This window comes from Delphinus delphis, chromosome 15 (assembly GCF_949987515.2).
Source record: "Delphinus delphis chromosome 15, mDelDel1.2, whole genome shotgun sequence".
NCBI classification, from domain to species: Eukaryota; Metazoa; Chordata; class Mammalia; order Artiodactyla; family Delphinidae; genus Delphinus; species Delphinus delphis.
The window spans coordinates 29,509,987-29,537,467 of NC_082697.1; the positions used below are offsets into that span (position 1 = coordinate 29,509,987).

General features: G+C 39.4%; 1 protein-coding gene across 1 annotated transcript in view; it reads right to left on the minus strand.

Annotated features, from left to right (window-relative positions):
- Nucleotides 1-27,481, minus strand: part of DNAAF9 (dynein axonemal assembly factor 9) — a 149,038-nt gene that overhangs the window by 74,112 nt on the left and 47,445 nt on the right. The window contains exons 7-12 of the mRNA XM_060031149.1: nt 25,088-25,165; nt 16,002-16,100; nt 10,269-10,324; nt 7,884-8,019; nt 2,702-2,783; nt 1,699-1,735 (exon numbers count right to left, since the gene is read on the minus strand). Coding sequence (XP_059887132.1) covers nt 1,699-1,735; nt 2,702-2,783; nt 7,884-8,019; nt 10,269-10,324; nt 16,002-16,100; nt 25,088-25,165 — 488 coding nt within the window. The remainder of the gene's footprint in view (nt 1-1,698; nt 1,736-2,701; nt 2,784-7,883; nt 8,020-10,268; nt 10,325-16,001; nt 16,101-25,087; nt 25,166-27,481) is intronic.

The window sequence follows — 27,481 nt, forward strand, 5'->3', positions numbered from 1 at the left end:
TCATTTCTCAAATTTTCAAGTGTGATTATATTACTTTATATTTTTCCAACAGAGCCTTATGGGTTCTACCCTAGAGATTCTGATTCAGTAGTTCTGAGAACTACTATAGCCTGGGAAATGTATCTTTTAAAAAAGATCCTTAAATGATTCTCTGTGGCCTGTCACTGTTAGCCTTTGGGAAGCACAGACCTAACTAATTTATGCTAGGATATTTAATTAGGTAATAACAGAACTCTATTACCTTCATAATTCTGAAAGAAAATCCCTTTATGGAATTCAGAAATTCCTGCATTATTATGGACTGATTACATCCTCCCAAAATTCATATGGAACCTGTAATCCCCAATGTGACTATATGTGGAGATAGGGCCGGGCCTTTAAAAGGTAATTAAAGTTAAAGGAGGTCATAAAGTGTGGGCTCCTAATCCATAGGATTGGTATCCTTATAAAAGGAAGAGATGCCAGGGACTTCCCTGGTGGTCCAGTGGTTAAGAATCCGTCTTGCAATGCAGGGGACATGGGTTCTATCCCTGGTTGGGGAACTAAAATCCCACATGCCATGGGGCAACTAAGCCCACGTGCCACAATCAGAGAGCCCGTGTGCCACAACTAGAGAGAGAGAAGCCCACATGCCACAACTAGAGAGAAGCCCGTGCACCTCAACGAAAGATCCCATGTGCCAATGCAGCTAAAATATAAATAAATATTTTTTTTTTTAAAAAAAGGAAAAGGCACCAGAGATCTTTCTCTCTCTCCATGTAAGCACACTAAGAAGGTGGTGGTCTGCAACTCAAGGAGAGAAGCCTCACCAGAAAGCAACTCTGCTAGTACCTAGATCTTGGACTTCTAGCCCCCAGAATTGTGAGAAAATAAATTCTGTTGTTTAAGCCACACAGTCTGTGGTAATTTTTTACGGTAGCCCAAGCAGACAAGCATTAATGAGTTTACTTCTTGTCTTTGGTTTCCTGCTATACTGGGGGGCGGGGGGCAGGAGAGAAGTCAACACTAGGCTCTTTCTAGAGAGTTGCATGGCCTGAGTTGAGATCCTAGCTCTGTTCCATAAGTCTCAGTGTCAAATTCAGAGGAAACACCTCTCAGACCAGATGTGGTTTCACACAGGTTCTACCAATGGGTTTCAGGATGTTTTATTTTTTGGAAAGCCCTATTAAAAAATGCACTATATAGAAAATATATTAAGAAGCGTTATGCCACTTAAATGCATGGGTGTGCAGGCAGGAAGTCTCTGAGTCTGGAGAGAGGAGGAGATGGCAAACCTGGCAGTGTCTCTAGCCTAGACTTCAAGATGAAAGACAGGGGCTGGGACATTCTGGGAGACTACACAGCTCTACTTTACTTACTTATTTCACTTATTTATTTATTTATTTACTTATTTGGCTGCATTGGGTCTTAGGTGCAGCAACGTGGACTCCAGAGAGCACAGCCTCGGTAGTTGTGGTGCGGGCTTATTTGCCCTGCAGCATGTGGGGATCTTAGTTCCACAACCAGGGATAGAACCCACGTCCTCTGCATTGGAAGGTGGATTCTTAACCACTGGGCCACCAGGAACGTCCCTCTGCTCACCTCTTAAGCCAAATGTCCTACCCAATGCTGATCTCAAAAGGAGGTAAATGGGACAATCTCAACATCTGAGTAACTCAATGTGAGAAAGAAAAAAATGTAATAGAAATGAAGACTTACATTTGTTCAGTTTTCTTGGGCAGCTTGTTGTCATCTCCTGTGAAAGAGGACCATGTATTAAGAATGTGACAAGATTACAGGAGATGCAAACACTTTCACAAGGAGGCTAGAATTTCTTAATTTGAAGATGTCAAGAACTTTTTTTCTTTTGAGTTAAATACTGTACAAGCACAAACAACAGTGAAACCTAGTTTCTGCCAGTATCCTCCCAGACCATCATCCCTGACACTGACCTTGACAACCAATCAGCATCACCACTAAACACCAGAGAAGACATGTAGAATCTTCATCTCTGGAATGTTTTTGCTTTTATTTTTAAATTTTTAAATTAGGAGGTATAAGTAAGCAGGCTCAGTTCTGCCTCTTTCTTCACCTCCTCAATTATCCAACCCAAGTCATGCTTCTTTCAGAGTTTCCTGGCTTATATAACAATGCTCAGGAGAAAACCTGGTTTCTGATGTACTCTCCTCTGTGGAACAGTGCTGGGACCCTCATTCATTCAAGAGTTCTTCTCTCTGTCTCTTTGGATGTCTGCAGCTTCTGGTTACCCCAGCAAAGAGGATAGCCTCAGTCAGCCTAGCTTTTCTGAATGGCTCCTCAGCATAGAGCACTTGCTCCTGTCAATGTTCCCAGCTTATGGGTACCCTTCTACCATGGCTCTTCCTCACCTTCCTCACTAGAACAACAGGCACCTGGCTGAGTCATCCAAACTCCCATTGCAGCCCATATCTCCTCCTGCTATCTCCAACTACAGCTGACGCATCTTTGCCTTCCCTCTGATACCAAGCACTTGGTCTCACACATGATTGGACCTAATATATATTGAGCTGATAATTATTCCTCCTGAAATACATTGTGAGAAATGTGTTAGGCACATCAACAAGGAATTACAGGCTACAAAATGAGTTTCTGAGGAAAGTAGTAAATCTCAAGTCCACTTCTATTTCATGGGAGAAACTTTTCATTAGATAAGTTGATGAGATGACAACTTATATGGACTTACCCAAGTAAGGAACATGAGTAGCTCCAAAAAAGTATGTTCTTGAACAAGCAAGGGGTCCCTTTGGTGAAACACACTGTACTACCTGGATATCAGGAAAAAAAAAAAAAGTAAAAAAGGAGCAGGGACTTAAGTGTGTACTGTTAGAGAAACAAAAAGTGTATAGTTAATAGAAATCCATTTTATTTTACCAACAGCTGATTTATTATTTTTTAAACGCATAGGGGAAAAGGTCACCTTTTTTTTTTTTTTTTTTTTTTTTTTTGGTACGTGGGCCTCTCACTGTTGTGGCCTCTCCCGTTGTGGAGCACAGCCTCCGGACACGCAGGCTCGGCAGCCATGGCTCACGGGCCCAGCCGCTCTGCGGCATGTGGGACCCTCCCGGACCGGGGCACGAACCCATGTCCCCTGCATCAGTGGGGGGACTCTCAACCACTGCGCTACCAGGGAAGCCCAAAAGGTCACCTTTAATTGTTGTTTTTCCAAAGGTATCTTGTGTGTGTTTTATAACTTTGGCTACATTGTGAGGCTGCTGTTGGGTCAGCCCAGGATGCTAAAGAATTAACAACTTAGAAAGAAAAGAAGACAAAATGTGCTTGGGTTTTGACTGTCATTAATGTTTAGTGCAGAACTTTCACAGTTTGGACCTTGGCTGACATGATATGCATATATGGGAAGGCAGCTACAAATTCAGGAAAGGAGGTGATACCCAGGTTCCCACCTTCACTTGTATTTTATCTCTGTACACAGGCCATCCAGAAGAGAAAATAAGTTCTCTAGATTTTTAAATTCTTATTTTTCTTCCCTGCTTAGTTGTTCATTTATACAGATGGAAATGGATGTCCTTTTCTTTTTTGAAAATCCAACAATCTCATCAGGGTTCCTAGGATAGTAGGTACAAAATGCAAAAATGCTACCACAAGAAATAGAGGAAAGGAAATTACCACAGTATCTTATTTTTTTTTAATTAATTAATTAATTAATTTATGGTTGCATTGGGTCTTTGTTGCTGCGCGAGGGCTTTCTCTAGTTGCGGTGAGCGGGGGCTACTCTTCGTGAGGTGTGCAGGTTTCTCATTGCGGTGGCTTCTCTTGTTGCACAGCACTGGCTTTAGGTGTGCAGGCTTCAGTAGTTGTGGCTCACGGGCTCTAGAGCGCAGGCTCAGTAGTTGTGGCGCATGGGCTTAGTTGCTCCGTGGCATGTGGGATCTTCCTGGACCAGGGCTCGAACCCGTGTCCCCTGCATTGTCAGGCAGACTCTCAAGCACTGTGCCATTAGGGAAGCCTAGCACAGTATCTTAAAAACAGCTAAATATGACACAAATATTCATTCCTTCTATTTTACTCCATTAAGGAAGTCACAAGAGAATATATGGCATTTTTCTGTAATCCAAGTTGTAGATTTGAAATAAAAATTTAATTCTGACTAATCTAAACTATACCATAGTGAATATGATCAATACTGCCATGATCCTAAATGAAAAATCATGTATATAATTCTAATTGTTGGTTAATAGGCTTATTTCCTCAAAACATGTTCCTTGGATTTCTAAATTTTCCCTAACTAAAGGTTTTTTTTTAAGGTGCCATGTATTTCAAACCTGCTTCCTTAGATGAGGTCACAAATTTATGTAAGCCTATATAAACATCAAATTTATTGATGTTTAGATGCAACTGACAAGGGATTAATCTCCAAAATATACAAACAGCTCATACAGCTCAATATCAAAAAAACAAACAACACAATCCAAAAATGGGCAGAAGACCTAAATAGACATTTCTTCAAAGAAGACATACAGATGGCCAAAGGGCACATGAAAAGATGCTCAACATCACTAATTATTAGAGAAATGTAAATCAAAACTACAATGAGGTATCATCTCACACTGGTCAGAATGGCATCATCAAAAAGTCTACAGGGGCTTCCCTGGTGGCACAGGGGTTGAGAGTCTGCCTGCTGGGGCACAGGGCGCGGGTTCGTGCCCCGATCTGGGAGGATCCTGCGTGCCGCGGAGCAGCTGGGCCCGTGGGCCGTGGCCGCTGGGCCTGTGCGTACGGTGCCTGTGCTCCGCAACGGGAGAGGCCACAGCAGTGAGAGGCCTGCGTACCGCAAAAAAAAAAGTCTACAAATAATAAATACTGGAGAGGGTGTGGAGAAAAGGGAACCCTCCTACACTGTTGGTGGGAATGTAAATTGGTGCAGCCACTATGGAGAACAGTATGGAGGTTCCCCAAAAAACTAAAAATAGAGCTAGCATGTGATCCAGGAATCCCACCCCTGGGCACATACTGGAGAAAACCATAATTTGAAAAGATACAATGCACCCCAATGTCCACTGCAGCACTATTTACTGTAGCTAACACATGGAACAACCTAAATGTCCATCAACAGATGAATGGATAAAGAAGATGTGGTATATATATACAGTGGAATACTACTCAGCCAAAAAAAGGATGAAATAATGCCATTTGCAGCAACATGGGTGGACCTAGAGATGATCATACTAAGTGAAGTAAACCAGAGAGAGAAAAAGATAAATACATATGATATTATATGTGGAATCTAAAAAAAAAAAAGATACAAATGAACTTATTTCCAAAACAGAAAGAGACTCACAGGCATAGAAAACAAATTCATGGTTATCAAAGGGAAAAGGGCGTGAGGGGAGGGATAAATTAGGAGGCTGGGGTTAACATATACACACTACTATATATAAAATAGATAACCAACAAGGACCTACTGTATAGCACAGGGAACTATACTCAGTATTTTGTAATAACCTATAAGGGAAAAGAATCTGAAGAATATGTGTGTGTGTGTGTGTGTGTGTGTGTATATATACACACACACACACACATATATATGTATAACTGAATCACTGTGCTATACACCTGAAACTAACACAATATTGTAAATCGACTATACTTGAAAAAAAATGTTATTGACATTTACATTAAAAAGGAAATTGGTACAACAGAATTTGCATGTGTAATGTAAAATTGCTCAGATAATCTGGATTTTCAGATTTAATATCACCTGTTAATTTGTAAATTATTCACAAATGGCACAGAAATGGAAAAGATAAGTATGTCACCTTGAAACAGAGCTGAATGAAGATGAAAGTTCATAACTAGGCCCCCTACCACCCCAGGACCAGGTCTCAGTAAGTTCCTTGACTTCATTAGGTTTTCACGTTTGTAAAATAAAGAACCCCAATTATTACAGAAAGTTGTATAAATAACCTGCTACATTTTTGTTTTGGTAATAAACTATTTTTTTTAGAGCAGTTTTAGGTTGACAGAAAGACTGATCCGAAAGCACGAAGAGTTCCCACATTATCTCCTGTCCTTCCCTCTGCCTCCACAATTTCCCCTATTATTTGTCTTGTAATATTATATTTGTTACAACTGATGAACTAATATTGATAAATTATTATTAACTAGAGTCCATAGTTTACATTTGGGTTCGCTCTTTGTATTGTACATTCTATGGGTTATGACAAATGTATAATGACATGTGCCCATCATGACAATATCATACAGAATAGTTTCACTTCCCTAAAAATCCACTAAGATCCATCTATTCTCCCTTCCTCCCAAACTCCAGGCAACAACTGATCTTTTTACTGTCTCCATTTTTTTTTTTTTTTTTTTGGCTGCACTGCGTGGCTTGTAGGATCTTAGTTCCCCCGACCAGGGATTGAACCCAGGCCCTCGGCAGTGACAGTGGCAGTGAGAGCGTGGAATCCTTAACCACTGGACCGCCAGGGAATTCCCTTTACTGCCTCCACTGTTGTACCTTTTCCAGAATGTCATATAGTGGGAGTCATATACTATGTAGCCATTAAAGATTGCCTTCTTTAACTTAGCAATATACATTTTAGGTTCCTCCACGTCTTTTTGTGGCTTGATAGCTCTTTTTATCACTGAAACACAGTCCACTGTATGGATGTAACACAGTTTATTTATCCAGTCACCTGCTGAAGGACATCTTGGCTGCTTCCAAGTTTCCAAGTTTTGGCAATTATGAAAAGTGATGTTATAAGAAAAAATTCCTTATGTAGGTTTTTGTGTGGACCTAAGTTTTCAGCTCATTTGGGTAAATACCAAAGAGCATGACTGATGTTGAAAGTATGTTTAGTTTTGCAAGAAACTGCCAAACTGTCCTCCAAAGTGGCTGTACCATTTTGCATTCTCACCAGTAATGAATGAGAGTTTCTGTTGCTCCACATTTGGTGTTGTCAGTGTTTCAGCCATTCTAAGGTGTGTAATGGATGGCTAAATTATTGCTCCAAACATTTCACAGCACCATCCTCACTGACTCTTCTACTAGTCTGTAAGATCCTTCGAGGCAAAGACCATGACTATATTTTCCTTGCACCTAGCACAGTGACTGGCACATAGTAGACACTCAATAATGATTACTGAGTTAATGACTGAAAGCCCTTTGGCTTTGGAGTCATACAGACCTAAAAACAGAAATTGGCTAAGTCATCCACAATGTGGGTGTGCACTGGGGTTGGTTTCTTTTTTTGCAATTTTTTTGAGATAAAATTCACTATTTTAAAGTATACAAAAAAATGTACTGGTTTTATCATTGTGTTCTTTTGTCCTCCTTATTGTTCCAAGATTCCTTCTTTTTTTTTAAATTTTTTTATCATTTCTTCTTTGTTTTGACCAAACTTCCTTTAGTCATTCTTTTAGGGTAGGTCTGCTGGCAACAAATTCTCTTAGTTTTCTTTCATCTGAGCATGTCTTGATTACCCCTTCATTACTGAAGGAGGTTGTCACTGGATATAGATTTCTAGATGATAGTTCTGTTTTAACACTTGAAATGTAACAGTCAAGACATAGCAAATTTAGGCTTGGAATGACTGTCTATTTTCAAGTTAATTTAAAATTCTTATTCTACTGTTGATACTACTTGGATAACTGAAAGTTTGGTTCGTGAAAGTATTTTTTTAACCTTTACCCTTCAATATTTAAAAATTAAATATGATACTTTCAAATCATATCTAGTACTTATCTAAAAATACACAGTCAGTTTTTAATCACTTTTCACACCAAAACAACTTCAAGTTCAAGGTTAAATCAATACACTAGTTGGAAAGGTTCCATTTATCCAGCTCCCCTCCTCCCTATTTGATAATAAAACCAATTAAGCACCAGGTAGTCAAGCCACTCACCATGTGTTTGGCAAAGCTCCCGCTGGGACCAGTGCTGCGTACCAGGTGCCCTTCAGAAGGGAAGTTAAAGTTGCCAGCATTCAGGTTTTCTCGTGTGGAATGATTACCAAAGAGAACAAATGGCTGCCTATTAGGGCTAGAGTGGCAAATCAAAAACATGTAATTAGTGAAGAGATTACTGGCTAGGGAAACTTCCAAATGAGTGAGTTCTTGGGCTTCTCTGACTGTCATCCTGCGGTTTGAGCAAGGTGATTAGTACAGTCCACCTAATGCTCCCTGCTGGTTGGGAAGAGATACCAGATTATCTTTGACTCCTCCTACTGACCCATAGGGACATACCTAAACCCAAGCCATGTTTATATTTTTAGCTTGTCCTGCTGCTTAAGGAGAAAGTTCTGTAAGTTTGCTGTCCACGATACAGAGATGGAGCAAAATCCCAGTTTTATACAATAGCATTTTGATAGAAATATACATTTTCAAGAATGATAGCAGTTGTGATACTCCCACTGTAGACAAACAATAGAGCTGTTAACCATTCCCAAGTAGCTTTAGGAGGGAAGGAGGAAAGTAGGGTTGCAAATGTTCTCACCACCACACCTACCCGTCCCTGCACCCATCCCTCTCTTCCCTCTTTCCTCTTGGCTGCAATGCTTCCTCAGAGTTTCCTTACTTTCCACTCTGCTTCCACTCTGCCCTCCTATAATCCATTCTCCACATTGCAGAGAAGATAATCTTTTAAACATTCAAAGCCTTTATTTTCAGGAGAAGGGCTGAAATCTTTCACATGGCCAACAAAGACTAACATGGTCTGGCCTGGCCAACTTCTTTAGCTCCATATAAGACCACTCTCTCCCAACTTCCACACTCCAGCCAAACTCATCTTCTTTTATGTTCCTCGACACACATTTCTTTTATGTTCCTTACGTTCTCATCTCAGGACCACTGCTTTTATCCCTTAATTATCTTTACTCATCATTCACATCTCATCTCCCCCCAGAGGTCAGCTCTCCAGTGTGGTCTTCACAGTACCATGTTCTTTTTTCCTTCAAGGCGTCAATCAGAGTTTGCAATTACATATTTCTTTGTGAGGTTGCTTGATTAACGTCTTATTTCTCCACCACAATATTCACTCCATGAGGGAAGAGACTGTGTCTGGTTTATTTTTAAATCATGTATCTCTTGCTTAGTATGTCACACCTATTTGTCAACAAATAGTCAATGACTAAAGGATATTTTAAAAAGATAGTTTCTGCTATGGATTGAATGTTGTGTTCTCCCAAAATTCAACATGTTAAAATCCTAACCCCCAAAGTGATGGTATTAGGAGGTAGGGATTTGGGGAGGTGATTAGGTCATAAGGATAGAGCCTTCATGAACAAGATTATAAAAGAAACTCTTATAAAAGAGGTTCCAGAGAGATCCCCCTTGCCCCTCCTGCTATGTGAGGTTAGAGTGAAATGACACCCATCTATGAGAAAGTGGGCCCTCACCAGACACCAAATCTGCCAGTGCCATGATCCTGGACTTCCCAGTCTCCAGAACTATAATGGAGAAATAAATGTTTGTTGTTTATAAGCTACCCAGTCTATGGTATTTTTGTTACAGGAGCTAAAACAGACTAAGACAGCTTTCTTTATCCCATACCCTTTCCTTAAATTGCCCTTAGAGTATGTCATGTGGAAAATCCTTTGTATTTCTTCTCATTGTTCGTAAACATACTTCCTTAAGCTTCAGACAAACTGGGGCTGTTAAAAGTAAAAATGACCCTGATTCTATTCTGATGCTTAATTCAAGTTAAGTGAGACTCTGTGCAGAAAAAGATGACTCTGAGTCCCAGCCAGGGTAGTCTGTCTCATTACCAGATTGGACTGCAATTGGGGAAGAAAAGAAAGGAAAGATCTACTCGCATTTATCCATCAGAGGAACTATCCGCTGCTGGGCCCTCCTGATTATCATTGCAAAAGAGGTACTGAAGGAAACACTTCAAGAAAACAAATGCAGCAACCCTCATTGCTCCCATGTCTTCCTGGGGCTGGACCTTTATGCCCAATCCCTTTTACTCCCCAACAAGCCACTGTTGATCACTGCCCAGCCCTTGGACACTCTGCTTCCTCTAGCTTTGCTGGGTTACTGATGGAATAAAAAATTCCTTTCTTTAGATTTTAGCAAGTTACAATGTTTTAAAAGCCACCTTAACATAAAACTTTAATACAAAAGCAGTGAAACAGACAATTTTATAGAGTATGGATTTCTTACTCTGTGATGACTAAAGTCAACCCATATTTTCCTGACTCCAGCTTCTGTACTTAGATTCTCTCCCATTTCCACCCCCTTGTCAACCCCATTTTCTCTATTACCATTCAATTTCTTTCCCAAGAATCTTACCTATTTTCAGTTATATGACTGGAAATCATTCCATGACTAAAGTAACTTCTGAATGGCTAAAAAAGAAGTCAACATTATATATATTAAGATCACAGTTTTATAAAACAATCACAAACCCATCATATATGCATGTATGTGTGCTTATAGTGTGTGTGTGCGTGCGTGTGTGTGTGTGTGTGTGTGTGTGAGAGAGAGAGAGAGAGAGAGAGAGAGAGAGAAAGAGGGAGAGATACATGTTTATAGATTGTTATAAGAACATGGGAGGACATATGTGGTGGATAACAACATGAATTTTGGGGATAGAAAGCAAACAAACAACAATTAGCAAAGAAAAAAGATAAAAGGCTGCAAAAGAAAAAGAAAGGAAAAGGAAGGTAAAGAAAAATCCTTGTCAAATTTTACAGTTTTTAACTACTGAAAGGAAATTGGACAAACCACCATCTGTGTTCTAAGTTACTAACCATATAGGAATCTTTTTCTTCTATTAAATTTTTTTCTACATTTCCAATAATTAGAATTATTTTAATTCTATAAATTATAATATATATTAATTCTAGTATACTAATTTAAAATGAGTAATGAGGGAGAATCCAAGTGACTCAGAAGTACTGACAGAAGTTTCCCAGGAAACCACAGAAGTACTTCTCAGCTTTGATGTGCATAGTGCTAGGCTAAACACTAATCAAACACTGATATGCAGGGTCTTTGTCAAGAGTTCAAAACTTCAAAAGGCAATTCTAATCCCCTTAAATAATACTGATTGTTTCCCCCCCATTAAATAAATAATATATGCTTATTTTAGAATACAATAAAAACCACCTACAATCTCTAAGAACTATTAACGTTCTGGTACATTTTCTTCAAATCTTTCTTCTATGGTATATTCATAGAATATATATAGATTGTACCAAAGTTTATTAAATAGTCCTTTATTCTTGGAAATTTATATTGCTACTAACTCTTATATCATAAATAATACTGTAATGAATAACTTCTCATAAATTTTATCTACAGCTCTGATTATTTCCTTAAGGCAAATCTGGAAATGAAATTATAGGGTAAGAAGGCAAAACTATATTGCCAAATTGTTTTTCAAAAAAGTCTGATCAATGTACACTTCCACTTACAATATCTGAGTGTGCCTATCTCAGGGTAAGCACTGTCCAATAAATGTCCTTTTAAAAATATATTTGTCAAGTTGACAAACGAAAAATGGTACCTCGTTGTTGTTTTTATTTTATACCCCTTTGATTTTTAATGAAGTAGAATATTTCAGATATGTTCAATGGCCATTTGGACTTCCCTTTGGTAATTAACTGTTTATTTACATCCTCTGTATGTTTATCAATTGGAGTTTTGGAGTTTGTCTTACTGATTTGTAAAAACTCTTTATATATTAAAGGAATAACAGCTAAAGTTTATTGAGGGTTTACCATGTGAACTGTGACAGGCATTTAAATGTATTATCTCAAGTACAGTTGACCCTTGAACAACACATTTTAACTGCACAGGTCCACTTATATGTGGATCTTTTAAAATAGTAAATACCACAGTAATATATGACAGGCAGTTGGCTGAATCTGTGGATGTGGAACCGCGGATGCCAAGGAACCGCAAATATGGAAGGACTGCGTATAAGGAGGCGTTGTGTACACAAAGGGCTGGCTATAAGTTAAATGCAGATTGTCGACTGTGTGGAGGGTCTGGAGGGTCTGGGTCTCTAATGCCAGTGCTGTTCAAGGGTCAACTGTAATCCTAGTAACAACCTACGCAATTCATTCTATCATGATCCCCTCTTTACAGATGAGTTAGCTAATTTAATTAACTTGTCCCAGGTCACAGAGCTAGTGAGCTGCATAGTCAGGATTCTAACTGGATTTGGGAAAAAAAGATAAAATTAGATCCATATCTCACAACATATCCATATCTCACATCATATACACAAAAAATCCCAAGTGAATTACGGATCTAAATTAAAAAAATTAAACCATACAAGTACTAAAAGGGTAAATTCCTCTTTAACCTTAGATTTATAAGCCTTTCTGTATATGACTGAAAATCCAGAGGCAATAAAAGAAAATATTAATACATTTACATAAAGATAAAAAGTTTGCATGGCAAAAAACCACCATAAACAAAGCAATTGATAAATAAGGAAGAAATATTTGGAATATATATCACAGACAAAAAGGTAATAGCCTAAATATATAAAGAACTCATAAAAAACAAGGAACAAAAGACCTAAAACCTGTGCTCTATAGCTCAGTTAATAGTATTGTACCAATATTAAAATGGGAAAAAGACATGAAAATAAAATATAAAATGGCCTTCAAACATATGAAAAAGTGTTCAAGCTTAGTCATAATTAGAAAAACACAAACTAAAATAATACCAAGATACCATTTCTCATCGATGAGACTGTCAAAAATTAAAACGTATGACAACACATTCTATTGGTGAGGCTGTGGTAAAACAGGCACTCTCATATGTTGCTAGTGGGAATGCAAATCAGGACAACCTTTCTGAAGAGAAATTTGGCAATAGCTAACACAACTACATATGCACTTACCTTTTGACCCAGCAATCCCATTACTAGGTATACAAACCTCCAACAATATGAAAATACATAAGCACAGAGTTATTTACTATGGCACTCTTTGCAACGGCAAAATAACCTAAATACACATACATAAGACAGGGGTTATTCTGCATATAACTTATAGTTGGCCCTCTGAATTCGCGGCTCCTCTGCATCCATGAATTCAACCAATCCTGAACCATGTAGTACTGTAGTATTTACTACTGAAAAATATGCAAGTGGACCCAGGTAGTTCAAGCCTGTGTTGTTCAAGGGTCAACTGTATTATGAATTATAATAAAGAATGAACTGACCTAGAAAGAGTTCCAGGATACACTGTTAAGTGAAAAGAGCAAAGTGGAAATGACTACATATGGTATGCTACTCTTCAATGAAAGAAAGGATATAAGAAAATAACCTATGTATCTGATCATTTGTGCAAAAGAGACAGAAAACATAAACCACAAACTGAAGAGATTTGTTACCTACTGGTAATGGAATGGGTGGAAAAAGGGTGGGAAGAAAGTGGGAATCAGAATATGGTAGTAAGAACCCAGGAGTGACACGTCACCGAGTATATCTTTTTTTTGCGGTAGGCGGGCCTCTCACTGTTGGAGCCTCTCCCGTTGTGGAGCACAGGCTCCGGACGCACAGGCTCAGCGGCCATGGCTCACGGGCCTAGCCACTCCGTGGCATATAGGATCTTCCCGGACTGGGGCACGAACCTGTGTCCCCTGCATCAGCAGGCAGACTGTCAACCACTGCGCCACCAGGGAAGCCCTCACTGAGTATATCTTTTTGAATATTTTTTACTCTTAGAATCAGTAATAAGAAAAAAAGAATTAAAAAAAATAAAAAACTGAAATGGGCATCAGTGAGAGGTGGGACAACTTCAAGTGGCCTAATATAGAAGTAATTGGAGTCTCTGAAGGAAAAGAGAACAGAAAAAATAATGGCCAAAAACTTTCCAAACTTGATGAAACTAAAAATCCAGATCCAAAAAGCTCAACAAAACCCAAGCATAGGAAATATGATCAAAATTACAGTGAGACATACCATAATCAAATTACTCAAAACCAGTAATGAAAGAGAAAATCATAAAAGCTACCAGAGGGAAAAATGACAAGTTACGTACAGAAGAATAAAGATAAAGATCAATGACTTTTCATCAGAAATAATGCAAGTGAGAAAGAGTGGAACATCTTTCAGGTACTGTAAGGAAAAAACTGTCAACCTAGAATTCTATACACAGCAAAAATACTTTCAAAAATGAAAGTGAAGGATTTCCTTGGTGGCATAGTGGTTAAGAATCTGCCTGCAAATGCAGGAGACACAGGTTCAACCCCTGGTCCGGCAAGATCCCACATGCCGCCGAGCAACTAAGTCCATGTGCCACAACTACTGAGCCTGTGCTCTACAGCCCGTGAGCCACAACTACTGAGGCCCAAGTGCCTAGAGCCCATGCTCCGTGACAAGAGAAGCCACCGCAATAAGAAGCCTGCACAGTGCAACGAAGAGTAGCCCCCACTTGCCACAACTAGAGAAAGCCTGCGTACAGCAAATAAAGACTCAATGCAGCCAAAAATAAATAAATAATTAATTAGAAAAAAACGAAAGTGAAATAAAATTTTTTTTCAGACATACAAAAGCTGGAAGAATTAATCATCAGAAGATTCACACTACAAAAAATGTTAAATGATATCCTTCGGGGCAAAGGAAATCATACCAAATGGATATCTGTGTCTACACAAAGAAATGAACAGCACCAGAAATTTTAACTACATGGGCAGATATGTAAGATTTTTGAATTATTTAAATCTTTAAAAAATACTGTTAAAGATTTTTAAAAGACAAAAAAGACAACTGTTTAAACAAAGATAACCCCAAAATATTGTGGGGTTTATAACATAATGTAAAAGTAAAATGCACAGCAACAAAGATCAACTCCAGTTCCAAAGGGCAGGAGTAGGGCCTGTTCTGGGTCACAGTGGAACACAGCAGAACTGAGGACGGGCAGTGCAAGCCCAAAGTAAGCTCAAGTGCAAGCTCAAGATCACTCTTTTGATCCTTCCTGTTGACTAGTTTTGGGGAATAGTTTGGGAACCAGTTTTGTGCCTTACTTACTTTATTTATTTATTTATTTTATTTATTTTTGGCTGCATCTGGTCTTAGTTGTGGCACGCGGGATGTTCGTTGAGGCACGCAGGATCTTTTGTTGCAGCGCGCGGGCTCTTTGCTGTGGTGCGCGGGCTTCTCTCCAGTTGTGGCCTGCAGGTTTTCTCTTCTCTAGTTGTGGCGCGCAGTCCCCAGAGCACATGGGCTCTATAGTTTGCAGCACACGGGCTCTAGTTGAGGCGTGTGAGCTCAGTAGTTGTGGTAAGTGGGCTTAGCTGTCCCACGGCATGTGGGATCTTAGTTCCCTGACCAAGAACCGAACCCATGTACCCTGCATTGGAAGGCGGATTCTTTACCACTGAACCACCAGGGAAGCCCCTGTGCCTTAGTTCTTGATTTACATACCTCAGTTTACTCATGGAGTGGGTCTTATCCTGAACCTAGTAACTTCACTACTGTTGTCTGCCTAGAAAGAAAGCTTGGCATTACCTAGAGGTTCGACTGACAAAGGTGTGCTATTCACATGTGGAGAATTATTCCTAGGCTTATTAACTGGTGCCCAACAGAATTCCTGGCTGACAGGGGCACCACCTCTGACAAATGAGTATCTTTCTTGTAGAGAAACTGGCACAGAAAAAAAAAAACCTTCTTATATAGGGGTTGGCATGGGAGTTAAAAACTTCTTTATAGCATGCAACAAATCTTAAGGAAATGATAGCCAAATTCAGATTGGTAGTGCTGTATTCTGAGAACTTTTTTTTTTTTTTTGCGGTACGCAGGCCTCTCACTGCTGTGGCCTCTCCCGTCGTGCAGCACAGGCTCCGGACGCACAGGCTCAGCGGCCATAGCTCACGGGCCCAGCAGCTCCGCGGAATGTGGGATCCTTCCGGACTGGGGCACGAACCCGTGTCCCCTGCATCCGCAGGCGGACTCTCAACCACTGCGCCACCAGGGAAGCCCTGAGAAAATTTTTAATAAAAATAAAAACAATAAATAAACTAGCCAATTTCTTCTTTCTTTTTAACCCTTCCTTTACATACCTCACCCGCCTGAGATTCAGACAATTCCAGCAAGAAGGGAATTTCTGTGTCAAAACTGGCGAAGAAGCTAGTCCACTGACGTTCAAAAGCCACCAAATCCTAGAAAGAAAATGAAAAGACAATGTGTTCATTCAAGGAGGTACTTTAGAAAACCAGAATCATGAAACTGCATCTGATCTCAAAATACCAGACCGTTTAAATATGTTGTTTAAAAGGTAGTAGCAAACTACTGATACATGTTACCACATGGATGGACCTCAAAAACATTATGCCCAATGAAAGAGGCCATATATAAAAGACTACAGTATATGAAATACTCAGAAAAGACAAATCTAGAGACAGAAAGTAGATCAGTGGTTTGCTTAGGGCTGACAGTGGGAATGGAGGTTGACTGCAAGCGAGGACAAGGGAACTTTCTGGGTTGATGAAATGTTCTAAAATTCAAATTGTGGTGATAGTTGCACACCTCTGTAAACTTACTAAAAATCACCAAACTGTACACTTAAAATGGGTAAATTTTTTTTTTAAATGGGTAAATTTTATGGTATATAAATTATATTCCAATAAAGCTGTTTTTTTTGTTTTTTTTAAAAGGGCAGTAAATGGGCTTCCCTGGTGGCGCAGTGGTTGAGAGTCCGCTTGCCGATGCAGGGTACACGGGTTCGTGCCCCGGTCCGGGAAGATCCCACATGCCGCGGAGCGGCTGGGCCCGTGAGCCATGGCCGCTGAGCCTGCGCGTCCGGAGCCTGTGCTCCGCAATGGGAGAGGCCACAACAGTGAGAGGCCCGCATACCGGGGAAAAAAAAAAAAAAAAAAAAAAGGGCAGTAATGTCCTTTAAAAGCTGTTTTTAAAAAGGACAGTTAGCAACGCTTGTTGAAGAGGGAGTTATTTATGAGTCACCTAAAGCTATTTATGAGACACTACACCTAGTACCATAAGCTCACAGAGTGAAGCTTTGTTTAAGGACAAATTAGTTGACTTTAGTTAGAAGTTCAGTGGGGCCAGAGGTGGCCCAGAGCCCTTGCCTCCCTCATCCTCTCCTCCAAGTATGAGGAACTCTGCACCTTCCCAGCTGACTCTCCTCTACATACAGCCTGCCTCCCTCCCCCATCCCAGCTGCTTTTCAGCCTCCTCTCTGAACTCATTCCTGTTCCCAACCACTACACATTGCTTTGTGTTCCTGGCTTTTTTTAAGGCATCATCAGTTAACCCAAAATATCAGCTATGACTTGCTTGATTGAGATACTCAAGTGACATCTTTGTCCTTATTTGGAAGTTGCTGTTAATTTGTACTCAAATTGGATAGTTCTCTTTACTGTCCATCTCACACTGTGTAAGTGTACATGACAAGCACCCAGCCTAGTGCCTTGCTTACAGCAGGCATCCTGTTTGCTGCACTAAAACTGGCTGTCTGGATCTATGCTCTTCCCTACTGTTCTCTTTAAGGATACACAAGTACTCATACCTATGAACTCTGTGTTAGACATGCAATGGTCCTAGGCATAAAGCATAATGGATCTCTGCTGGGAATACTTAGTGTAAACAACATTCTCAAGTGACTTCACTATTTGCTGCCTAGACAATCTATATTTTGTTTATTATATATATATATATATTTATATACACCCACATGTATTACATTACATATATGTCAATATATGTCTAAAATTATTTTCAGTAATACGTAGGACACAGTGCTGATATTGTTTTCTGAGTATGTTTTATATATAACATAGGATAAAAATCAGGTATATATGTGTGTACCTATGTATGTATATACATGTGCATGTATATATAAGTATGTATATGTGTATACACACATACACACACACAAGGAGAGAAAAGGCGAGGGAGCAGGGAGAGAGAGAAGAGAATTTCCTAGTTTCGTCCACTGAAGAGATCTAGAAACAATGACCAAACCAGGAGCAAGGAGAATTTCTAGCACCCAGACTGTGGTGCTGAAATGTGATTTCCCACTCAAAGAAACCGTAACTTACTAGAGAAATGACCAATTCCAGGTCTGAGACAGGAAACGTACAAGATAAGCCTGGAATATCTTGTCACAGTATATAGCAGAGAAGTTATTGAGGACTATTAAGATTGTGTTAAAAGGATTTGTAACCAACTTGAAGTGAGACCACAGCCCAAAGATGGAACAATTTAGAGCATCGGTAAAGATGATAACTGCAATGGACAGAAACATATCAAACATATTTAAATCTATGAGTTCAAAATTAGATATATTTTAAAAAACTATTTTTTTTTTACTGGTTACTTTTGGAAAACGGTTGGGAACCAACCTTATTTTGAAAACTTCAAAAGCAAGAATTCAAGCATTTATCTTGCTTTTCCTACATGAACGTCATGTAGGAAAGCAAGAATTCAAGCATTTATCTTGCTTTTCCTACATGAACGTCACCACTGCATAAACAATATTAGCAAGCTGAATATTTCTCTTTAGAGAATATAAATGAAGAAGGAATTATAGAATTGGAATACCACCATTTTGCAATAGTGAATTAAGACTAATTAATGAAGTAAAGATCTGAAGATTGCATATCAATGGCTGTTCACAAAATAAAGAGAATCAATTCGATACATATACTTCTTGGTAAGGAACACAATACCCTCTATGAAGTAATCTTCCTTCTAAAAATCAACCCTGAAACTGATTAAACCTCTAGATTCAATTACTAATAATCAGGAAATACAGAAGACAGGGAAACTGTTAAACTACATCATGGGAATGCAATCAACAAAATCCCAGTAAGGGGCTTCCCTGGTGGCACGGGGGTTAAGAATCTGCCTGCCAAGGCAGAGGACACGGATTCGAGCCCTGGTTCTGGAAGATCCCAAATGTTGTGGAGCAACTAAGCCCGTGGGCCACAACTACTGAGCCTGCGCTCTACAGCCCACAAGCCACAGCTACTGATCCCGTGGGCCACAATTACTGAGGCCCGCGCACCTAGAGCCAGTGCTCCGCTACAAGAGAAGCCACCGCAATGAGAAGCCCATGCACCACAACAAAGAGTAGCTCTCACTTGCTGCAACTAAAGAAAGACCGAGCGCAGCAAAGACCCAAAGCAGCCAAAAATAAAATAAATTAAAAAAAAAAATCCCAGCAAGGACAACCGTATGACAATGATCTGGTTTCTTCAACAGACAGTTAGCGAGGGATGGGTGGGAACAAAGAGAAGGAGAGGGAATCCATACATGAGAAGAAACCTAAAACACACACAAGCAGGCAAAGCTAAACTATGATTAGATTCAGAAAGACCTGTGCTGGAAACTTTGCTTTGCCTCTTACTGGCTGTGTGACCTCGGGCAAGGGAGCTAACCTCTCTGAGCCGCAAATGCCTTATGTGCATAATGGCGGGGGCTATTATTTACCTTACAGAGATATTATAGGAATTAAATGAAATAACCTGTAGAAAGTGCTTATTACCAGGCCTTACACACTAGATGTCTGCAGTACTTGTCAATTTCTCTGCTTCTACTGTTGGCTAGCTGGAGTTGGCTAAGAACATCTGAACCTCCACCTTGATTTCCTGGAACTTGTCTGCTCTACCTCTCAGACACCCATAATGCATATCACTGGCCTCAGGTAAGTCACATCTGAGGCTGTGCAACCCATTGTGGGTCTGTGCTTTCCTTGATTGGCTCTGTCCAATCCCTTGGGCTATACCAGAATGCTTCACTTTGTGAGGCTTAGGAAAACAAAAAGAACCAATATAGCTATTAGTACAGAATACACTTTATTCTGTTTTCCAATTCTATTTAGAAACAAACTCAAAAGTATGTTTCTATTTTAATGGCCTACATGGTGACACTCACCTTGGTTTGGGTCTACGATAAGAAATAGAGTTATACAGTTGGGCAGTCACCATTTTCTGGCTATCTTCTACGGAAAAACACTGCGCGCTTTGGGGGATACACAGAAAAGATAGGCACTTTGCTCCCAAAAAAGTTCCCTGAAGAGGTGGATATGTCAGTACTAATTACAGAATAAGGTGGAATGAATCATTAAATACTGCCTTCAGCTCCATGCTATGACCAACAGTGACAAATCCTAACCACTAGACCATTGGGAATCCATGCTATGACTGAAATGGAAGATTTCACGTGTGTGTGTGTGTGTGTGTGTGTGTGTGTGTGTGTGTGTGTGTGTGTGTGTGTGTGTGTGTGTGTGTTTGTATTCAAATCTTCCTAATATCCTTGTGTACTTCTCTATGCCCACTTTATAGATGAGGAGACTGAGGTACTCAATGGTCAAGTGACCTAAGGATGCAATACTAACAACTAGCAAAAGTGAAAATATATCTAGGTAAGGGATACCCAGAGCCTGTGTGGTTTCCACTAGACACACTATTCTCCAATTTTTCCCCAGCACAAACACTGCATTTGTGGAAATGGATACTGTGTATGGAGGTAGAATTGGTTCGTTGGATCTGATGATGAAGAAGAGAAAGTCTCTCTGCTCAGACTCCTGAAGGCCGAATCCAGAAGACAGGCACAGATGGATATCAAAATCAGATAAGCAGCAGAAGTCTGCAAACCCCAAGAAACATGCCAGTGTGCCTTGGCCCTTGGCCACCAGGAAAGGACCCTGAACTTAAGACAGAACTCTTGCCCCTATGCTGGCATCCGGCAGTGTCTGATCTCAGGTGACTCAGAGGGGGAAAAGAAGCTTAATTTCAATATTTAAAAGTATTTTTAAGAATTACACGAGGTAGGACTTCCCTGGTGGTGCAGTGGTTAAGAATCCGCCTGCCAATGCAGGGGACACAGGTTTGAGCCCTGGTCCAGGAAGATCCCACATGCTGCAGAGCAGCTAAGCCCATGTCCCACAACTACTGAGCCTGCGCTCTAGAGCCCGTGCACCACAACTACTGAGCCCACGTGCCACAACTACTGAAGCCCGTGCACCTAGAGCCTGTGCTTCACAACAAGAGAAGCCACTGCAATGAGAAGCCCGTGCACCACAATGAAGAGCCCCCGCTTGCTGCAACTAGAGAAAGCCCATGCACAGCAATGAAGACCCAACGCAGGGAGGGAGGGAGGGAGGGAGGAAGAAAAAGATTTAAAAGAAAAGAATTACATGATGTAATAAATACAAGAAAATGAAAATAAGTAAAATAGTAACAACCACCAGTGAGACTACCATCTTTAGTTTCTAAGACACTGAACACAAATTATTTTACAAAGATGGAAATACACTCTGCTTTTTACTCTTCTCACCAAACATATTTTGAACATCTTTCTAAATCAAATCTCAGAGCAGTATGCATTTTCTCTTTGCAGGATCTGACCAAGAAGCATGGAGCTGTAGGATCCCTGGCCATCAAAGAGCTGCCAGTAGTGACTGACCAGTAAAAATTAAGGCCTAGATGCTAATTCTGACTATAAGATTACCAGTCTTAGCAAAGAGAAAATACATGTGAACAGAAAAGTATCTGGATATTGAAGAGAAAAAGAGTTTTTAAAGAGAACTTTGGAGGCTATGAAGCAGCTAAGCAAGAGAAGAGAGAAGAAAAAAAAGTAGATTTTAAGAAGTAATATGGGTACAGATTGGCTCCCTTTTTAAAAATTTTTTATAGGCACAAGTAACGACTAGAATTGTATTTTAACTTCTTTTGGTTGTTGGATTTGAATTTTATTAACACTTGTAGACTCAACACAGAGATCCTGCACAAATTTATAGTCATTTTCATACATATTTATTTTACCCTACTTAGGGTTTACTGAGCTTCTTGATCTGTGGATTGATGTATTTTATTTCATCAATTTGGAAAGTTCTCAGACATTATCAACTTAAATTTCCAGCCCCATTTCCTCTCTATTCTCCCTTCTGGGACTCCAATGATCTACTATGCTAGATCATTTGACACTGGCAGATACTGGATGCTCTGTTCCACCCCTTTTGCTCTTTTTCTCTTTGTCCTTCAGTTTGGAAACTTCCTATTGACTTATCTTCAAGTTCACTGAACTTTTCTTCATTCGTGTCTAATCTGATAAATTAGCCAACCTAATAAATCCTCCATTTCTATACCATATATTTTTCATTTCTAGCATTTCCATTTGGTTCTTTTTATAGTTTTCAGGTCTCTGCTAAAATTCCTCAACTCTTCACACATGTTGTCCCATTTTCTTCCAGATTCTTTAGCATTTTTATCAGTTACTTAAACAGATCAAATTTTCTTGTTTCTTCTGGTCTTATAATTTTTAAAAAATCATATGCCAGACATTTTGTATAAAAGACCAGTAAAAACAGAGGTAAACAGTACCATTTACCTCTAGGAAAGGGCCACTAGATCCCTTTCTTTTGTTAGGCCACTAAAGCAGGGATCTAAGTCAACTTGATCTATAATTGATCAGGGTCTGCATTTTGTAGCATTTGTAGTTTGGTTTACTTCATCACTAAATTCAAGTATTTCGAGGGTGGGGTGTGAACTTTGATAAAGATTTTGCTCAGAGTACTGGGACAAGATTCTGGAAGTCTCTTTGCATTTTATAGCTGAGCCACCAGCTTGTGGAATCATGGACAATCTCTCCCTGCTTTACAAGCTGGCTACCACTTTTCTGGGTGGCTAACGAGTTCTCTTTGCTCTCTAGTCCCCTTGGCTCTGTCTGTGTAGAGAGATCCTTGCCTTGCTACCTCGCATCCAGGCTTAAGAGGGCAGCTGCTTATACTCTGTAAAGATCTGGAATGCCTCCAAATGACTGCTCTCAGCTCTCCTGCGCTAATCCAGGTTATAGCTGAGTGTCAAGTACCTCAGCGGGGATGGTTGTCAGTGCTCCTGCCTGGCTCCTAATCTTTGGTGGACTACCCTGAGCGCTTGTGAAGACCTATGGTTTAGAGTTCAGGGGTAGGTGCTGACTCACTCACATACAGCCATTAAAAGCGCTTTAAAAGGTCAACTGATTTTTTCTTATCTCTGTCTGTGATAGATTTCTCTTCCTCCTGCTGTTCTACTGGAAATGAGAACAGTGTCCTATGAAGGGCCCTACTTTTTTAGAAAACAGAGTTCTTTGAGGTTTCCTTGCATCTTCAGCTCTCTAATGATTTTACACTATTATTCTGTTGCATATTCAGATTGTTTTGGTTATTAGGGTGAGAATAATGGTCTCTTTTGACTTTCTATATCCCTAACTGGGAGTGGAAAACCATGGTCATTTTTATTTCTTATTTTGTGAACAGCCAATTCCGGTTGTCTCCTAGTTCCCCACTGTTGTATTTTTCTTATCAATTTGTAAGAGCTCTCCATAGTGTAGTGGGTATAAATGTGCTCAATCATATTTTGGTATAAGAAATATCACCTTACTTTATTCTTTCTAAATAAAATTAAATCTGGCCCTGAGTCCTCCTCACTCTTCCTGTGAGATGGGAAGTCCACTATCAGACATTAAAAGGGCTTCCTTTCTACTTCTTCATGGTATCACTTAAGAATACCAAGCTCACTGGAAGTCAGAAAACCAGGAAATGGCCTGGTCTACAGCCCATGATGATTACCACTGTTGCTTCTTCAGTTGCATGATGTCACTGCTCTTCTAGGTGTAACTAAAGATGCTCTCCTGAGTGGTCCCATTCCATTGACTCCAGAGATGCTTGTGATGTTCTCAAAACTACAATGCTATGTCTAGCTTCCATGTGTGACCTGAAGCATCCTCACATTCAGGGCACTGCATGCAAGTGGGGCATGGGTCCCAGATACTGTGCAGAAACTCCTAAACTACTTATCTCTCTTATTTGTCTCTGGTTAAATTTTATTTAACATTCTTACACTCTTTTTTCCTTTTTTTTTTTTCTTGTGGCCATGCCACGCAGCTTGCGGGATCTTAGTTCCCCAACCAGGAATTGAACCTGGGCCCTCAGCAGTAGAAGCATGGAGTCCTAGCCACTAGACCGCCAGGGAATTACCATCATTCTTACACTCTTAATGTTGTCATTTTTGCATTTTCACTTTTTCCCATAATTAGGCAAGCCATGGATTGATGATGATGATTCGGTCTTTTTAAAGAACAAAAAGTTCAGGTTTTAATTTTCTTTTATATTCCTATTTTATTAGAAATGTTTAACAGAATGGATGTTCAATTTCATCAAATGCCTTTTCAGCATCTATGGAGTTATCATAAATGGTTCCAAGGAGAAAAATCAGTAGTGATTACACTAATAGATTTCCTGATATTAAACTAAATATTAAGCCCTTAATAAACTCTGCTTCATCACAGAATGTTCTTTTAATATGATACTGTTTGCTACCATTTTACTTAAAGTATAGGCATTAATATTTGTGAGACTGATGTGCAGTCTTCATTTTTTGAATTATTTTTGTTGGGTCTTGATTTCACAGCTCATTTCATTAAAAGGCTACATACAAGCTGTTCTTTTTCCATGCATATCCATCCATGACCCCTGAGAGACACTACTGAGCTGTTTAAACAAAGTACCTATACCTTAGTTTTGTTTGTTGCTCCTCATTGCAAATTGCTCTGCGCACTGTGAATTTTTTCTTCAAAGTTCAGATGAAAAATTAATGCCTGACCCTTTAATCCAGGAGTCAGTAAATTATGGCCTTTCCTTGGAACACAGACACACTCATTTGTTAAAGCACTGTCTATAATGGCATTGCTGAGTAGTTCGAACAGAGACACAGGGCCCACAAGGCCTAAAATGTTACTGTCTACCCCTTTACAGAAAAACGTTGCCAACCCCTGCCTAATCCTTGATTCTTTTAAGGCATACACCAACTTTTTAATCTTTTCATGCCAGAGAAAGAGTGCAAAAAGACACCCTCTTTATTGTTTTTCTAAAGTCCAGCCCAACGGAAAGAATGTCTTTAGGTCAAAACCTAAATCTTGGACCAGGCAGGCAGCCTTGGTCTCATCTCAGGTGAGGTTTCCTCAGAGTGGAAGAGGTCCCCTTCCACCCCCCAAGAAGTTTAAGATAATAATTGGGGGAGAAACTGTTCAATTCTTTGACTAAAGCAAACTAAAATATATCCTGCGTTTCTACAAGTTAAATACCATTAGTGGATAATTGAGCTGGTTGTAATATTTATAAGTTAAATACAGTATAGCTCCTTACTTCTGAAAGCAAAGTCTCCAGAGACATAGGATCCATCTTGCTGTAGACATTCCATAGATTCAAACTCACATCCTGCAACTGCAACACAAGGGGAAAAACATTGAAATAACTGAGTCAGTATCATTAGGATGATCAGAATTATTTCCTGACATTTAGAAATGACTATCTTGGTGAAAACTCAGTGATTAGAATAATAAATAAAAATTTTATATTATACTAGAACCTATACATATTAATAAATGTGTCCCATTCAAGGAAACTATCTGTTCAGAGACTTTGGTATATCTTCTGAATATCTTCAATGATGGGCATATATATATTTATATACATATACACACAAAAATATTTTGTCTTTGTTTAGAATAAAATTTTAATTAAAATAATACATTCCTATAGTTTTAAAAAATCAAATACTAGTCCTAAAGGCTTGTAATAAAAAAATTTTAATCCCAACTCCAACCTTTCACAAACCTCCACTAGTCTTAATCCTCAGAGGCAACCACTTTGAAGTCTTTTAACATTTTCTTTTTGGTAATTACCTCCATATTTTGATATAAGCTTCTATCACTATTTCTTGATTTATCAATTTAGAAATTAAATACTGACTTATGGCAAAGATGTAGCTCTGCTACGACTATCCCCATTCTCATACGTTTTCTCACATATACACCTTAACATTATCTAATATCATGACTTTTTTGGTTATACCAGTAGTTATTGTTTATAATATTAAGGATATATATATATAAATATATATATTAAAAATATATAAAATTTACTGCAGGCCAAGTGCATACCATACTCATATTTGCTTTCTTAAACAAATTTTGTTTTTCCAAGAGCTACCAACAGCTTCATTCTTTTCACTTGTGTAACTTAAAAACTCAATCCTAAAATTTTTTCTACCTTTCCCACTTAATTTGCTAGTATGCTTACACTAGGGTTTCTCAATAGCAACACTACTGTCATTTTGGGCCAGTTATTCCTTTGTTGTGAGGGGCTGCCCTGTGCATTGCCTTGTGCAAAATCCCTGACCTCTACTCACTAGATGCCTACAACCCATCTCCCAGCCCCGGACCAGGCAAATCAAAAGCATGTCCAAATATTGCCAAGTGACCTGGGGGGAGGGGGAAGAAGGGACAGCGAAATCACCCCAATTGAGAACCACTGGCTTAAAGATATCAGATAATCTATCATTGCTTTTTCTTCTTGCTTCATTCTGGTATGCCTGTTATGTAAGCTTGCTGTGCAACTGCAACTTTCACTATGAGACTTCTCTTTGCTATCATCCTGGTGCTCTCACGTGATGGATCTGATTCCATGACTTAATTTGTCACCTGTTCCTTGGTTAACTTGTTTGCTGGAGAACATCCTCCAACAGCTTTCTAAGAAAAGATTAATGGGAGGAAATTTTTTTCAGTTTTAAAATGTCTTTATTCTGTCCTTACGACTAATTTGGCAATCACTGATGCTCTTTCATTCTTCTGTATTCTTTAGTCTCTCTGTGCTTCATCTTGGATAGTTTCTACTGCTATGGCTTCAAATTCACTAATCTTTTCCTTGGCAGAGTCTAATTTAATGTTACTGCCATCCAGTATATTTTTTCATCTTAGATATTGCAATTTTCACTTCTAGAAGTTCAATCTGAGTCTTTTTTATATTTTCTGTTTCTGTTCAACACGTTCAGTCTTTCCTCTAGCTTCTTGAACATATGGAACAGTGAGAATAACTTTTAATGTCCTTGTCTGCTAATTCTAACATTTCTGTCAATGTTAGGTCAATTTTGATGGACTGATTACCTTATTATCAGTCATATTCCCACTTCTTTGTAAACTGATAATCTTTGGATGCCAGACACTGTGAATTTTACCTTGTTGGGTGCTAGATATTTTTGTATTCCTATAAATATTCTTGTGATTTGTTCTGGAATGCAGTTACTTGGAAACAGTTTGATCCTTTCAGTTCTTGCTTTTATAAATTGTTAGGAAGGTCCAGATTGGTACTCAGACAAGGGCTGATTATTCCCCACAGGAGACAAAACCTTCCTGAGGACTCTATCCAATGCCCCTTGTGAATTATGCATTTTTTGAGTCAAACTGGTGGGAACAGGTACTATTCCCAGCTCTGAGCATGCATCAGACACTGTTCTGGAATACTTTCAGATATTTTTTTCTTCCTCCACTTTCAGTAGTTACATCACACATGAACACATAGATCAATAGGCTGTTGAACACTTGGGATGTGGGGGTGGGGAGAAAGAGGAATCTTGGCAGATCTTGGGAGTTCTGTTCCTCTTTAGTACTCTAGCCGTCTTGGTCTCACCAGACTCTCAGCTGCATCTACTCAGCTCAGGAAGTGCACTGGGATCGACCTGGGTACCCCCTTCCTGTGCCA